At 37.1% G+C, this 16,759-nt stretch overlaps 1 protein-coding gene across 19 annotated transcripts in view; it reads right to left on the bottom strand.

Moving 5' to 3' along the window:
* Positions 1 to 924: 924 nt before the first annotated feature.
* Positions 925 to 16,759, bottom strand: part of NUBPL (nucleotide binding protein like) — a 230,506-nt gene continuing 214,671 nt past the window's right edge. For 7 of the 19 annotated variants that reach the window (XM_038544444.1, XM_038544435.1, XM_038544443.1 and 4 more), the window contains 3 exons: positions 14,607 to 14,676; positions 7,531 to 7,544; positions 925 to 1,107 (listed from right to left, as the gene is read on the bottom strand). In XM_038544444.1, the coding sequence (XP_038400372.1) occupies positions 972 to 1,107; positions 7,531 to 7,544; positions 14,607 to 14,676 (220 nt within the window). In that variant the 3' untranslated portion in view covers positions 925 to 971. Of the gene's footprint in view, positions 1,108 to 7,530; positions 7,545 to 11,984; positions 12,034 to 14,606; positions 14,677 to 16,759 lie in introns of those variants that run through there. The other 12 variants (XM_038544446.1, XM_038544447.1, XM_038544436.1 and 9 more) reach the window with 6 other exon arrangements.

Below are 16,759 nucleotides of genomic sequence, written 5' to 3'. Positions count from 1 at the left end.
GATAAATTCTCATCTCAGGTCATCTAACTTAGGATTTTGTTTAAAAATGCTTGCTTTCTATAAAAGTCAGGAGACACTCATTTGTTTGACTTAGTCAACAACTTAAACATATCTTATAAAAATGTATGACTTCCAATTGAAATTGGAAAAAAGGATTAACAGTGATTTTAAAACCTCAAATAACTAAATTCCCAATGAAACTGAATTTAGGGGCAGCCCGGGTGGCTCAGTGGTTTAGCGCCACCTTCAGCCCAGGGCGTGATCCTGGAGACCTGGGATCGAGACCCATGTCAGGCTCCTGCCTGTGTCTCTGCCTCTCTCTCTGTGTGTGTCTCTCATGAAAAAATAAATATAATTTTAAAAAAAAGAAACTGAATTTGGGGTAGCACTCAGTTAGCTCGTGGGTTAAAGAGGCAACCAAAAGAAAACAGATGGATGGAAAGGTTTTAGTTGTTTTAAATGCAATTCTGAGGCTACATCCTGGAAATAGAGAGGAATTGCTTTCTCCTTCTATATATACATATATATTATGGTTGCAGCAGAAATGATTGTTTATAGCCTGAAGCATGACAAAATCCAGATTAATCAAAGGAAGGTAAATAGACTACACCGAATATAATTTATTAAGGCAGGGAATTATAACAATTCTGTTTTAGGAAGGTTTTAATAATTCTATATTTCAATTCATCTGCATATCTCATTAGATAGATATCTGTTAATTAAAGTTTAACATATTTAGAAAGCAGCAGTCATACTATCAGGGTGAAGCAACACATCTTCATATAGAAAAATATCTTTTCCTTTAATAATTAGTACATAAAACTCACAACCACAATTCCACGAGGCATAGGAAAATTAAATGCAGGCATTCATCCACACCTACAGATTAGATAGAAAAATATTAAAGTAATAAAAAAGCAGTAATGCCAGGATCATCCATATTTATTTTGCTTCCTGTATTTGACCATCTATCAGTGTGAATAGCCCTCAGTAAAAATGAGTGGTTTTATCAATATTCTCAGCAAACCGTATTTGGTTTCATCAGCATAAGATCTACTGCCACGAATCTTGGAAGTCTGGTCTCTTGGTCCTGGGACATCACCTTTCCTGGAAATTTGACACAGAGAATGAATAAAAAGCATGTATTATTTGGAGCAGCTCTGTACACTAGAGAAAAAGAAAAAGAAAAGTGGGTGACTGACTGCAATTTCTTGGTGGCACTTGATGAGATAATGCAAAGTTAACAAATTAATAGGAACATTGGATCTATCATTTTTTGCTTTTGGTTTAGGAGTAACAGGAGACCCTCAGAAACTAAAGGAGTACCATCCTTTGACTTGTAAGTAGGTTGAGGAAGATATGGGATATCCCAAAGAGCTTAACTTACTCTTGAGGTAAATTTACTGACTCATTCATTTATTCATTCCTCTATAATTCTGTACTTGGGTGCATTTTTAGATGTACTTCAGTGTTTAAGAAGTAGAACAACTGACCTGTCCATTTTTGTATACATTCTATTGATACCTTTTTGGTGATTGTAAACTCTGCAAAGATTTCATTCTTGTAAGACACTCAGAGGATCTGTCTTCACTTTCCAATCTTTTGGAAATTTAAAAAAAAATACTTTTTGAATGTTCCTCTTTAAAACTTTACAATGTTTTCTCCCTTTATTTTTCTACTAACATGATTATTTATACCCTGTACCAGCAGAGTTTACAACTGTGTGATAAGAGGTGGGGGGGACACAATACCTTTATTTTAAAGAGTTACATGCCTGCTGAATTTTTGTACCGTTAAGGAGAATATAAATTTCTAATGCTGGAATTAAGGAATCTGGGAGTTGAAGGATGCAAAAGATATCTAAGAAAGAACAAAATGCTTCAACCTCCACCAGCATATAATGACTCCCAAAGCTCTGTCTGCTTCCCAGCCTCCTTTCTGAGCTTCAGGCCAGACGTAGAACTGCCTTTCTGACATTAATACTCTTATGGTATAGAGGTCTACAAGGCCTTTTTCAAAGGTGCAGCATTCAAATGCACACACACACGCACACACACACACACCCTTGGCATTTGCCATCATCAACACAAAATAGCCTTTTAGGAGTGGGTCTTTATGTGGGAATGAGCCAGGTTCTCAGTCTAGAGATAGAATCAAGAGATGTCTCAGCACATGTTTTCTTTCATGCCTGTTTCTAATGCCAACCAATGCTGCAAATAGCAGCTGACAATTCCAGACCCTCCCAGATGCCTGCAGTGCAATTAGGACTGTCCTCACCATCCTCTCCCCTTGCTGGCAATTATATGACACGCTTAGATGAACTGATGAATAAACAGACAGAGGTCTTTTTGAGGAGCCTTATTTAATAATTCTGCAGACCACACTCTTGACCAAAACAATACAACTGGTGATTGGTAGAGTTACTCTAAGCTCACTAGGGTCTGGGATGAATTTCAACCAGCAATTAGGCAACGATGGAAAAAGATTACAATACAGAGACTGGTAGACTGCTGATGTTGCCAGGGGCTGGGACCTATCTTTGATGTATGCAACGTATGCCTGCTGTAACAAGGGTCTTTTCAATTACACATAATAAATACCCTCTTGTTTAAACAACACTAGGATTAGGTGATCAACATTGTTCCTTTTGTTTTAGCACCCTATAAGATGAAAAATGAACTCACATGGCCTGGAGGGAGGGAATAAGTCAGGCCTAATAAACACCCTTTAAGAGATAATAGTGGTTATACATGTCCCACAGGCACCTGAGACTTACAGTGGCCAAAGTCATTTATCATCTTCCTTCTAAAACACCCTGCTCCTCTTGCTATTGCCACTTCTCCATGAGTGGTACCATCTGTCCAACCACATCCAGATACTATGTCCTACCATTTCTAAATCCTATTTGGATTTACCTCTCTGAGTTGTTATGTCAGATAAAGGAGTTGAAAGTGGGCACTTAGTAGGTGAGGCAAGTTGAAAGATGGAATGGACTACCATGGAAGGGGCAGGTGAAGTCAGAAGGCAGCTGGCAACGACCTTCAAAGAGTCCTATGCAGGGGGTTAGAGGCACAGTCACCCTGGATGAATTCTGAAGAAAAAATGTATATGCCTGATGGCCCCTTATCTGCTCCCAACATTCTCATATGTGGGCAGGCCAAGATCATTCAAGTGGTTCAGACAGGGAGGAAGAGGGGCAAGTTGAGGTGGTTCATGTTTAAAATCCATAATTTTCACTGCGCTGTAATAGATAAGTTCATCTGCCGAGAGAAAGAGACTGGGATGTCCCTAGTACTGTAGAGGTCTGAAAGAGTCTCTGTGGGAATGGAGAGGGAATTGGCCAGGGACACACAGCAGCCCTAAGGACCTCACTGAAGCTGGAGACCACTAACCTGTAGCACCATTATATTCAGGTGTGTGGTTTTCTTCAGTGTTGCTGAACAGTTTTAGGAGTAGAGGAAGCAGATTGGCAGGAGTGATACAAACTTGGCGGTTGACAAAGCAGGCGTGGTAGTTACACAGTAAGGTAAAGGAGCAAGGGAGAAGCCGATGGACACATTCATGGTTAAAGAAGACAGGAAGGTGGGATGGTTACTTTTATGTTTTAACTTTGTTGGGCTGTGGCACCCAGATATTTAGTTAAACATCATTCCAGATGTTCCTATGAGAGTTTTTGGATAACATTAACATTTTAATAAATGGACTTTGATCTATTTTGTTTCTTATATTCCACATAGGAGTGAAATCATATGGTAATTGCCTTTCTCTGCCTGATTCATTTCACTTAGCATAATATACTTTAACTCCACCCACATCATTGCAAATGGCAAGATTTCATTCCTTTTGGTGGCTTAGTAATAGTCCATTGCATATATACACCACATCTTCTTTATCCATTCATCAGTCAATGGACATTTGGGCTCATAGGAAGGGGGAAAAAGAGAGAGAAAAACCATAAAAGACTCTTTACAATAGAGAATAAACTCAGGGTTGATGGAGGGAAGTGGGTGGAGGATGGGCAAAATGCGGTGATAAGTAAATATTCAAGAAGGCACTTGTTGTGTTTGAGCACTGGGTATTAAGTGTAAGTGATGAATCACTAAATTCCACTCCTGAAAACAGTATTATATTACATGTTAACTAACTTGAATTTAAATAAAAATTTAAGAAAAAAGAAGAGCTGTGATGTTAAGATAGGAATCACTGCTCTAGAATTCATTTAAAAATATAAATAGGGCAGCCCGCGTGGCTCAGCGGTTTAGCCGCCTTCAGCCCAGGGCGTGATCCTGGAGGCCCTGGATAGAGTTGCATGTCGGGCTTCCTGCAGGGAGCCTGCTTCTCCCTCTGCCTGTGTCTCTGCCTCTGTGTGTGTGTGTGTGTCTCTCTCATGAATAAATAAATAAAATCTTTTAAAAGTATAAAAATAAATAAATAAATAAATAAATAATAAATAAATAAATAAATAGACTTTGGGTAAAGTAGATTGTTCTCCATAATGTGGGTAGGCTTCACTCAATTGACTGAAGGCTTGAATACAAGAAAAGATTGACCTGCCTAAGTAAGAAAGGAATCGTGCCAATAGCTTTTGGATTTGAATCATATCAGCTCTTTCCTGGTCTTCAGCCTGACAGCCTTTTGCCTTGAATTACAACATCAAATCTTCCATGGGTCGCCATCCTGCCAATCTACCCTACAGGTTTTGGATTCACCAATCTCCATAACTGTGTGAGCCAATTCCTTAAAATACATCTCTCTAATGCAAGTCAACATGATATACCACATTAAAAAAATAAAAGATAAAAATCATATGATTATTTCAGGAGATGCAGAAAAAGCATTTAACAAAAGTCACATTCATTCACGAGAGGAAAAAGACCTCTAAACTCTACAGAGAGAACATAACACAGTAAAAGCCATAAACTGCAAACCCATAGCTAACATAATCTTCAATCATGAAAAGCGGAAAGATTTTCCTTTGAGATCAGAAACAAGGCAAGGATATCCACTCTCCCCACTTTTTGCAACATAATACTGGAAGTCATAGCCACAGCAATCAGACAAGAAGAGGAAAGGGAAGGGAAGGGAAAGGAAAGAGGGAAGGGAAGGGAAGGGAAGGGAAGGGAAGGGAAGGGAAGGGAAGGGAAGGGAAGGGAAGGGAAGGGAAGGGAAGGGAAGGGCATCCGAAGGGAAGAAGTAAAACTGTCACTATTTGCAGGTGACATAATACTATATATAGAAAACCATAAAGATTCCACCAAAAAACTATTAGAATAAATATATTCAGTAAAGTTGGAGGATACAAAATTAATATATAGAAATCTGTTTTTATATGCTAATAATAAACTAGCAGAGAGAAATCAATAAGGTGATCCCATTTACAATTGCATAAAAAAGGATAAAATACCTAGAAATAAATTTAACCAAGGAAGTGAAAGACTTATACTCTGAAAATTACAAGACACTGATGAAAGAATGAAAGATGACACAAATAAATGGAAAGATACACCATGCCCATGGATTGGAAGAATATTGTCAAAATGTCCATACTACCAAAAGCAATCTATAGATTTGATAAAATTCCTATCAAAGTATCAATAGCATTTTTCTAAGAACTAGAACAAATAATCCTAAACTTGGTATGGAACCATAAAAGACTCCAAATAGCCAAAGCAACTTTGAGAAATAACAAAGCTGGAGGTATCACACTCCCAGATTTCAAACTATACTACAAAGCTGTAATAATGAAAACAATATGGTACTGACATAAAAATGGACACATAGATCAATGGAACAGAACTGAGAGCCCAGAAATAAATTCATGCTCATATGGTCAATTAACCCAAGAAAGGAGGAAAGAATGTTGGGAAAAAGACAGTTTTCTTCAATAAATGGTGTTGGGAAACAACAGCTGCATGCCAAAGAATGAAACTCAACCATTTTCTTACATGATATACAAATATAAACTCAAAATGGATTATTAAAGATATAAATATGAAGCCTGAAACCATTGCTTTGATGTGTAGCTTCAATAATAAGTAGATACATAAACAGTCTCTCAATCAATAGATAAGTAGATACAGGTACATCCACCTTCCTATCTACCTACACACACTCACAACCTATTGGTTCTGTTTCTCTGGAGGACCCTGACTAACACGGGAGGTAAGTCCAGAGAGAGGGGAAGAACTGAGTTAAGAAACATCAAGGCAATGGAAGTCATGAAAAGCAGCATTAATGAGGGTAAGGGAACATGAGAACAGGAAGGATGGTTAAATTACTACATTAAGAGTTAGAAGAGTTTCTTTCAGATTTTAGATGCAGAGTGGATTTAAATGTGAACAAAGTCAGAGAGCTGAAGGCAGAGAATGTGGAAAGTCAAAAACCCTTTGAGGCTCAAGAGCTGCACATCAAAGCACTACACTCTGTGAGCATGGGGCCTGGAATGAAGAGCAGACAGTGAGCCAAGGCATCAGGAAACAGGTAGGGCTGCCTGCTAACATTTTCCAGGGGCTCCTTATCAACTGCAGAGAAAGTCCAACTCCCTTCACGTGGAAGGAAGCCCTTTGTGACTTGGCCCTTTGCACCTTTCCAGCTCACCTCAGCCCTGGTCCACCCATGCTGACCTCCATGTCAGTGGTCTGGAAGTCCACTAAGCTCTCAGCCTTCAAGCTTTTGCACACTCCATGCTATATATTTTGAGAAACATTTAAGTACACAAAGGAAGCGTGCAATGTTAAAGAGATGGCATGAACAATATTGGTGGCTTGTCTAATGGAAAATCCAGTGTCCTTTCAGGAAACTGAAGATACTTAAAAGTTGCTCCCCAATTTCTATTAACAACCCTCTAAAAATGAACATTTTCATTTGATACAAATATACAAATTTAAAATAAGTGTGCAGTTCAGAATGGCCTACCATTTTGATTGCTTATGTGCCAGAAAATATACAGTCAATAAAAAAATACCAGAGAGGTGGGGACAAAAGGCTCTCTGGATCTGAACAGCAAAAATGAATTTCACTTCAATAGTAGCAATTCGTGGAGAAAGTGATGTCCTTGGAAACCAGTAGCACTAAAAGACGGCAGGTCACAAATCTGGTGATGGGGGATAAGATGCATAGTAAGGTCCATTTTCCCTGGCATCATATTCAAGGACAAAAGGAGGAAAGTCAATCTGTTCTGGTGATATGGCAGAGAATAGCTGGTGGAGGCTGTCCACATGGTGGATTTTGTCCTTCAGTCCTGAGACAGAAAAGGTGTTAAAAAACCACGTTGATACCTTTGAACGAAATGTTGGATGAACAAAATAAACAGCCTTTAAATTCCCCTCGTATTTGACATCAGCAACATCGTAGAGTTTCTTCAGGAAGTCAGAGTCCAGGTGATTGTATTCGCTGGTCAGTATGTGAAAATATACTAATACATATTCCTTCACAGCAATGTGGTCCCTTCTTGGAAGGGGAATCCACTCATCACCCCACTTCTCTCTCTCTATATTGGCAGCTTCAAATGAAGCCAAAACAAATCCTCACCTTGACAAGCACTCCTAAAAAAAACAAAGATTACCTGAGCAATAGTCTCTTAAAAAGGTCAGGAAAATTTCTTCCTATAGTCAGTGATTAGCTACATCTTGAATGAAGCAAACTGCATTTTTCTGTGGAACTGCAGGTTCTACAAATCCTTTAAAAATGTTCAGGCTGCACAATCTCAATCACACATCAAGATTTGAGCTTTCTAGGTTTGATTCAGGTAGCATCAGAGTACTCTATTAATTACCTGCAAAGATGACAGAATCAGCAGCTGGTGGCAACAGGTGGACTCACATCCAAGCTCTTAATTTTTGGCATACCGTTGTCCATTGCCATCTTTCAATTTCAATGTTTAGTGCAGATATATGCTTTGTGCATTGATTTCTTTTCTACTCTTGATTTTCCCTCTACAGCTTCTCTTGAAACTAGTGCTTTATTTAAAAAGTGGTAAATAAAACATGAACTTGGTTTTTACTTTTAAAGCATGAGGTAGTTCAATAAATAGAAGAGTGGATGGATGTTAATCAAAATTACACTTGATTTGTGGCTTTCCAACTGATACCTGGACCAGAGACACTGACAATAAACTTTAAGGAAACAGGAGCTCTGATTTCTTTCCGTGGCCTGAGAAAAATTTAGCCCTTTTGCTCATTTTCTTCCTTCCATAAAGATTGTATGGGGGTGGAAAGAGACTTTAGAAGATTTGAGTGACTCCATTCTAAGTGGCTACCCTTGTATGTTCACTCACCTTCCCAGACCATTCTTCAAGTCCCCCCAGTAACTTTGCAGCACCATTAAAGGCTCAGTCTCCCACAAGTGACCCTTCTTTCTATAATTAAGGAAGCTGAAGCTTTTAGTAGTAGAAATAAAGTATAATTTCTATTTTCCTTAGACTAAATGCTCTCCTTCCTTAATACGCTTCTCTTCATTCACAGTGAAATTGAAAACACAGCCTTTTCCTGATGACCAGATGGCCCAGAAAATTTAATCACTTCAAGCACTGCACACTTCCTTTCCTCCACTCTCTATGGTGGGGAAACCAGAGGCATACTCCTTATTCCTCCCAGATGCCAACCTCTCTTGAGTGCTTCCCTCAATCATTACTTTTTAAAAACCAGAGCAATGGAGTTGAGAGAAAGCAATATTTCTTTAAAGCCATAAAGTAAAGCAAATCTTTTGGAGGAGAGTAAGAGTAAGTGAATGAAAGAAATGAGTCAAAGTGATGGTCTTCACTAATATTTAACTCAACAAAGATGCCACTTACATTTATTCTAATTTATCTGGTACAGTTGTGTTTGGATTAAAATTTTCCTTCAAATTCGTATCAAGGTCTTCAGTGAGTAAAGCAAAGAAAGTCTGATAGATAACATAGGGTAATAGGAAGAGAATCTCACATCCGCTGGTATTCACTTAATACTGTTGACTGTTTCAGCTAATAAAAGCTTATCATGATTCCTGGATTTCTTTGGGTGTATTTTCCTTTGACAGTGTTACCTAGGTAAGTTTCTTCCACCTGAAAAAATGGGTAGCTTAGGTGTATCGATATATGAAAATAATAGAGGGAAAGAAATTCATATTAGTATGGCACATTCCAGCACAGATAAATTAACTATACCAAGGGAGAGTTCTCTCCACAGATTGGTTTCTTAAATCATCAGGAAATCAAACCTCACCTCCCTCCTCAAACCAGTTTTGAAGATGGTAACTAATGCTCTTATTTACATGGGAATTAATAACTCCTTCACTTACTGCTTAAAATAATAACACGTTAAGGTTTTTATGAATTGTCAAGGAAAACTAGTTTGCAACAGGGATTTTTTATTAACAGAGTTATAAAGTGAAACTAAAACTGAAGTGGTAGCACCTATTTTGTATTTGGAAAATATGCTCTTAGAAAATGTGCAAGCAAGTCACAAACACATTGGTTTCTAAAAGCTCAGGACACTAAAGCAGTCTAAAAAGCATGGCAATAAAGCCATCATTCAGAAATAAAAGTGGATTATACAGGTTCCAGCCTAAATGCTTAGATGGCATATTTTCCTCTCCTTCTAGTACCTCATTTTATAAAAAAGCAACTTGACTAAATCACTCCTGTGTCTTATTCTCTTCTAACAAGTAGTGATTGTAATGAATCTCCATTTTTTATATTACTTGCAAAATGTAATTAACTGGAAGCCTTAGACAGATACAAAAAGCTTGTTTATATGAAAATTCCTCCCTAGAAGGATAAGAAATCTCCCTGATTCAACAGAAAACAATTTGTCACTAATTCAAGACAGTAGAAACTTTCTCTCCTAATCACAAAAAGACATAAACTAATGAAAGTTTTTGATATTTTTGCTTGTTGGTGATTTTATGCACACTAGTTATAAAAATTGGTTAGTGAAGACAGAGACCAAATAATGTGAACTATTTCAAGCAAAAAGCTGAACACTAATTAAAGAGTAAGGAGCTAGATTCAGAGCCATGTTTTTTTCTCTTCTGAAAAATACATCAAGCCTGGAATTTGAACTAAAGGGTCAACAGAATATTTACTTTAAAACTTTCTAGTCAGTAAAAGAAACATTTCCTTGGTGCAAAGGCGCAAACATGACCTAACATTCCCTATAAATCTTGAGCAAGGAAAATAGGATATAATAGAAAAAAAAAAAAGCCCACAGATTTTAGTTCCTAAAATAAACTTTATGCAATCACAGGAAGCATTTAGATCCCTTTTTTCTTCCTCTTGCAGGAAAATGAAACAATCTCTGGGCCACAGGAAATAACACAAGTTTTAGAAAATCCCTGTGGTATGAGAGAAAAAACTTCAAGTGTATCTTTTCTGAGGCCCATAGATGACGTAAAGGACAACAGATGTTCAAAGACTCTGGGACTTCAACAAGAAGTGATTGGTTTGCTCTGGTGAGAGGGACAACTCCATCTGAGGTGCAGGAAAATAGGATAGCACAGAGTCACACACATTAACACTACCATCAATATGTCTGCATACAACTAGCTCTGGGCTTTGTTTTGGCAAAAAGAGCAACTGCAAGAAGAGTAATGAGGGCAAGAAGCATAGAAGAAAGAAGGCATTGGGGGTGGGAGGGTGGAGAGAAGAGAAAAAGGATGGATTTATTTTATTTTAGATTACCAACAGATTTTACTAAAACCAAGTAAAAATATGGGCATATCAATAATTGATGGGACAGTTTCAGAAAAATGAACAATTCATAACTGCAGGTATAACATATATGTCAAAATTCATATCATAGGGTACCTGGGTAGCAGAAAAGGTTCATAATGTTTTAATTCTATTTAATCACAGGCATCAAAAGAATAAATCCTGTGATATCTACTTTCTGCCTTAAAACTATTTTCCTCTTAAAATACCCAGTTAGGAGGGTATTTTTGGCATTGCTATTAGTAGGCAAACACTTTTATAATCTCATAGAAGACTTATTGATTGAATTCTACTCAGGATGAAAGGTCAGAAAGTAGTTTATGTAGGGTAAATCAGAAAGAATTTCAGATTCTGTAGAGATTTTTTCTCCCTTTGTGGCTTTAATGCAAAAGGAGATCCCACAAAACCTTGTGAAGACCATTTGTGTTGTGACATTCCATGACCACACCCTGAATTTAACAGGTCTTACATAGGGTAATAAAATAAATTGCATTTAGTAGATTAAAAATACATAAAAGTGACTTTGTAGACTACTAGGTTTTGGCAAGAATAATTAGGCAGAATGAACTGTTTAATCATTTACAGTGTCAAAACATCTATTTCACTCTCATATGCTCTTCTGTTTATAATCCCACTGCCATCACCTTTCCCCAGCACTGGTTCCCTTATGGTTCTTCCTGTGATGGCTCTCCAGCTGGTCTCCTGTTTTCCCTGATTTTGTTATTGAATGTCCTCCCTTGCATCCCCACCCATCACTGCCATCACCTCACTTCTTACATGTGGCTGGGTCAAATTTTTTTTTTTTTAAATGTGGCTTCCATAAGTCACTTTCAGAGTCAAGAACTCATGAAAGCCAGTTTTTGGTAATCTTACAGATAGCTGACTCATGCATATACAAATGTGTGTGTTTTAATGCAAATTGTAGCATTATACACACACTTCTTTTAACAATATAATCCAGTTGTCATTCCATTCAGAACATATAGGGTTCCTTTATTCTTTTATAATGGCTGCATTGTACTGTATTGTAGGGCTGCTCTGCAATTTATTTAACAAGTCTCTGTGGAAGGCAAATAGGTGGTTGAATGAGTAGAAGGAGGAAATATATTTTTTCTTCAAATTATCATTTTTAAGGTTATATTTCATACAAAGAATATGTACAAGTGGGGCACCTGGGTGGCTCAGTGGGTTAAGCAACCGACTCTTGGTTTCAGCTCAGGTCATGATTTCAGGGTTGTGAGACTGAGCCTCATGCCAGGCTCTGCACTGGGCGTTGAGCCTGTTTGAGATTCTCTACCTTTCCCTCTGCCCCCCCTCTGGCTCTCTCTCTCTTCCTCTTTCTCTCTCTAAAGGGAAAAAAGAAAAAAGGACAAATGAGCTAAGAAATAAAACAATACCCATGACCCCACTCATCTTCCCAACTTAAAAAACTAAAAACTCGTTTACCAAAATTGTAGCTATTGTTGTTTTCCTTTCCTGCCTCATCCCCCACTGACATCCTAGAAGTAACTCTCACCTGATTTTAATGTTTGTCATTGTCATAGGTTTTCAGGAAAATTTAATCACATATGTATATATGACTATATCATATATTACTTGATTTTTTTTAACTTTATAAAATGGAATACTATAGTCTTCCATAGCTCATCATTCTCACACATTATGTTTCTATGATTATCCATTTTTATGAAGAGCTGCAGTTCATTGTCACTCCTGCATAATATTCTACTGTGACTATACTAAAATAAATTTATCCACTTTTTTGTTACTGGACATTTGGGTTATTTGCAGATTTTTGCTACTTTATTTTTTTTTTAAGGACTGTACAACACAGTCATTTTTTAAAAAGATTTTATTTATTTATTCATGATAGACATAGAGAGAAAGAGAAAGGCAGAGACACAGGCCGAGGGAAAAGCAGGCTCCATGCAGGGAGCCTGACACATACTTGATCCTGGGACTCCAGGATCACGCCCTGGGCCAAAGGCAGGTGCTGAACTGCTGAGCCACCCAGGGATCCCGATTTTTGCTACTTAAATAGCTCTTCTATGAACACTCTCATATGTGTCTTCTGGTGTACATGCACAAGAAATTCTCTAGGAAACATCTAGAGCAGAGTAGTAAGTTATAAGTTATGTGACCGTAATATTATAGCTACATGTTCTCCAGAGTGGTTGTTTAGCATTTTACCAGCAATGTCTAAGACACATCCAACACTTTTTGTAAGACTTTTTAATTTTTACAATCCACTGCGTAAAAAGTGGCATCTCATTGGTTTTGATTTGTATTTTCCTGATTACTACTGGGATTGAGCTTCTTTTGTTTATTGACCATTCATATTTTCTCTTCCATGAAATAACTGTTTTGTTTCTATTGCCTAGCTTTCAATTAAGTTTTTTTCCTGACTGATTTATTTGTAGTTCTTCTTGCATTATTTGAAATAACTAATTTCAGGTGATGCAATATGTTCTCTCAGTTTATGGTTTATCTCATTTTCTGTATGTCTTTTACTGAAGAGACATTCTTAATCTTAATGTAGCCAGATTTACCAATTTTCTCTTTTATGATTAGTGCTGTTCATATCTTGTTTAAGAGATTCTTGGGCAGCCCCGGTGGCGCAGTGGTTTAGCGCCGCCTGCAGCCCAGGGCATGATCTGGAGACCCTGGATCGAGTCCCACATCGGGCTCTGCATGGAGCCTGCTTCTCCCTCTGCCTGTGTCTCTGCCTCTCTCTCTCTCTCTCTCTCTCTCTCTCTCTCTCTGCATCTCTATGAATAAATAAATAAAAAAATCTAAAAAAAAAAAAAAGAGATTCTTCCCTCCTAGGGTCACAACAGTCCCATGTTTTCGTCAAAATTTTATAATTTTACCTTTTAAAGTCGATTTTATGGCATGAGGAAGGGATCTGTTCTTTTCCATATGGATAACCAATTGTCCCATCACTGTTCCCCCAGTGATCTGCGATACCCATTTTGTCATGGATCAAGTGTTCAAATACGTACAGACTGTTTCTGGGCTCTCTTATTTTGTCAATTTTCTATCCCTGTGTTAACAACAAACTGTCTTAATTACTATAAATGCGTAGTAAGTTTTGATATCTGGTAAGGCAAGTTGTTTTCCTCCTCCTCTTCCTTCTTATTTTCTTATACAGGGGGTTTCTCAGCTATTCTTGCATCTTTGCTCTTCATAGAGATGTTTCAATCAGATTGTTAGGATTTATTAAAAGGGACAATTATTTTTTATATAATGCCCTTTTATACCTTTTAAGTTTTTTCTGGAAGCCATGTATTATAAATAAAAAATAATTTAAAAAAATCTTATGACTGCCCATTGTGTCAAGATCAAACTTCATTTCATGTCACTTAAGGCTCTCTGTAATCTGATTAACTTTTCCATCCTATTATCCATTACTTCCAAATAGGAAACTATATCTCTAAATAGGCTAGTTTTTCCAGAGCTCCCTCGTGTAAACCATGGTCAGCCCACTTATACCCCATCTTTGCTTGTATTATTTCCTCATATTAAACCACCTAGTCTTCAAACCTGATTGCAGATCTTTCTCCAGTCCAGTTCCCTAAAACTTAAAGTCAGTTTGGCTCTTATTAGTTTTAAATTTTACTTTATTTGTGATAGTTTAGCATCCTGAATTAAAGTATGAGCTTCCTAGGGTAGCAACTATGGGTTACAAAAGAGTTGAAGAAATATTTTTGATGGGCTCTTTTCCATGTTAAATGGATTTTAGACTAATTACTGTTGCCGACCTTTGGGTCCAGTCACAATAAGACCTTTTTATTTGGATATGTTGGCTTGCTTTTGTACTTGATCTAGGTGGGTAACTATGATTAGTGAACTACAAGAGAAGGCCAGTGCTTAATGGAATTCATTTGCAAGGGACTTTTACAGCATAATTTGAAAATACCTTCATCACCAGAGACAGCTTAATAACATGTTCTTGTTGTAGTTTACAATGTATCTGTATAGCTCTCCATCTGAAGAGATGATAAAGAAACAAGTGTGTGAACCATAATTAAATCCATTAGGCACAGTGTGAGAAATAATGTTTAAACAACAGTTCAACAGTGGCAACACCCATATTCTTCAAAATCTTTTCTAAAGCTGGAAACAGATACATAATTTATTGTTCCTATTTTATTTCTTAATTAAAATAATAAAAATTAAACATCATTATTGCTTGATATATTCACTTTGTAGAAGACAACTAATGTTGCTGTAAAGGCCCAAACTAATTTGCAGTAGTATAAAAATTACCGAAGGCATAGGGTATGAATGTGTTGAAATAAAAACCAATAGCTATGAAACTTTAAAATATCTATACAAGATTACAAATAATAAAGAGCAAGAAAGTAGTTTAAAAATATCTTCAAATAAATGACCACTTTTTGTCTTTTCTTATTAAAGGATATTCTTTTTAGTATTTAACATCTTTTGGGTATTAGCCAACTTAACTGTTGTTACAAACCTAACATTCCTGGGGATAAAAGTCAGCTACTTTTCAATTAATAAGTTGGAAGTATGGCACATAATTATTTATATAGGTCATTCAATTTCAGTGTTTAACAAGATTTTCAAAACACTGATATGCTTTATACTGAAGATTGGATTTAAATGTTATTTAAATAAAGGTGTCTGATTAGGAAAGCGTCTATGACCAAGTTCTATGGTCATTGTACTCCATAGAAACTTTAAGCCAAATTATTTAAAAATAGTTTTAAATATGAAAACAATTTGCTGCCTCAGATCACACAATAGGATGTAGCAGAAGAAAGAAAAGAAGCAAGTAATTGAATTGATTATCCTTCAAGTTTCAACCTGAAATCTAAACATCAATTGTCATTCAAACTAGCTCAAGAGAGAATGTTCATCTAGTTTTCAATATGCTTTTTTAGATAGAAAAAAAATGAAAGTTTGAAAAAGTCATTTGAAAATAACCATATATGGAATTGTGACATTTTACATGTTTGAAAAGGGTTATCTTCATTTAAAAATACTATTTGAAAAAGCATAATCCAATATCAGAAAGCAATTCATTACTGCATCATTCTCTTTTTTAATAAATTTATTGTGGTATAATTAATGTACAATAAACTGCACTTCTTCATTTATTAAAGATTTATTTTAGAAAAGGCATAAAAGTTGGGGGAAGGGTGGAGGAAGAGGGAGAGATTCTCAAGCAGACTCCCTGCTGAGCATAGAGCTCCATCTCATGAACCTGAAATCATGACCTGAGCTAAAACCAAGAGTCTGCCATTCAACCAACTGAATCACCCAGGCACCCCAAACTGCACATATTTAAAGTGTACAGGTTGATTGGTTTTGCCCTACATATATACCTGTGAAACCTCACTATAATCAAGTTATTGAACATTTCTATCACTTTCCAAAGTTTCCTTATTTGTTTTTTAATCCTTCCCTCTCTTCATCCCTTTCTCCCCCAACAACCATATCCAGGCAACCACTGATTTACTTTTCACGCAATTAAGTACAAATTTTCTAGAATTTATATAAATGGAATTGCACAGATATGCCTGGGTGATGGAATCAGTTGAACATGGGATTCTTGGTTTAGGCTCAGGTCATGACCTCAGGGTTGTGGGATGGATCCCAGCATAGGGTTCCATGCTCAGGGAAGAGTCTGCTGTCCCTCTCCCTCTGCTCCTCCCCCAGCTCTCTCTCTCTTGCTCACTCTTCCTCTCTCTCTCAAATAAATAAAATATTTTAAAAAAATAAATGAACAAGGGGCAGCCCGGGTGGCTCAGCGGTTTTGTGCTGCCTTCGGCCCAGGGTGTGATCCTTGAGACCCAGGATCAAGTCCCACGTCAGGCTCCCTGCATGGAGCCTGCTTCTCCCTCTGCCTGTGTCTCTGCCTCTCTCTCTCTCTCTGCCTCTCTCTCTCTCTCTTTCTCTGTGTCTCTCATGAATAAATAAATAAATAAAACTTTTTAAAAAATAAATAAATGAACAAGGAAAACAAAAGCAATAATGAACTAGTGGGGCTTCATCAAGATAAAAAGCTTCTGCACAGCAAAAGAAACAGTCAATAAAACTAAAAGG

This window comes from Canis lupus, chromosome 8 (genome assembly GCF_011100685.1).
Source record: "Canis lupus familiaris isolate Mischka breed German Shepherd chromosome 8, alternate assembly UU_Cfam_GSD_1.0, whole genome shotgun sequence".
In the NCBI taxonomy this organism is placed as follows: Eukaryota; Metazoa; Chordata; class Mammalia; order Carnivora; family Canidae; genus Canis; species Canis lupus.
Note: the sequence above shows the minus strand (reverse complement) of the source record. Positions and strands in the feature narration are given on the sequence as shown.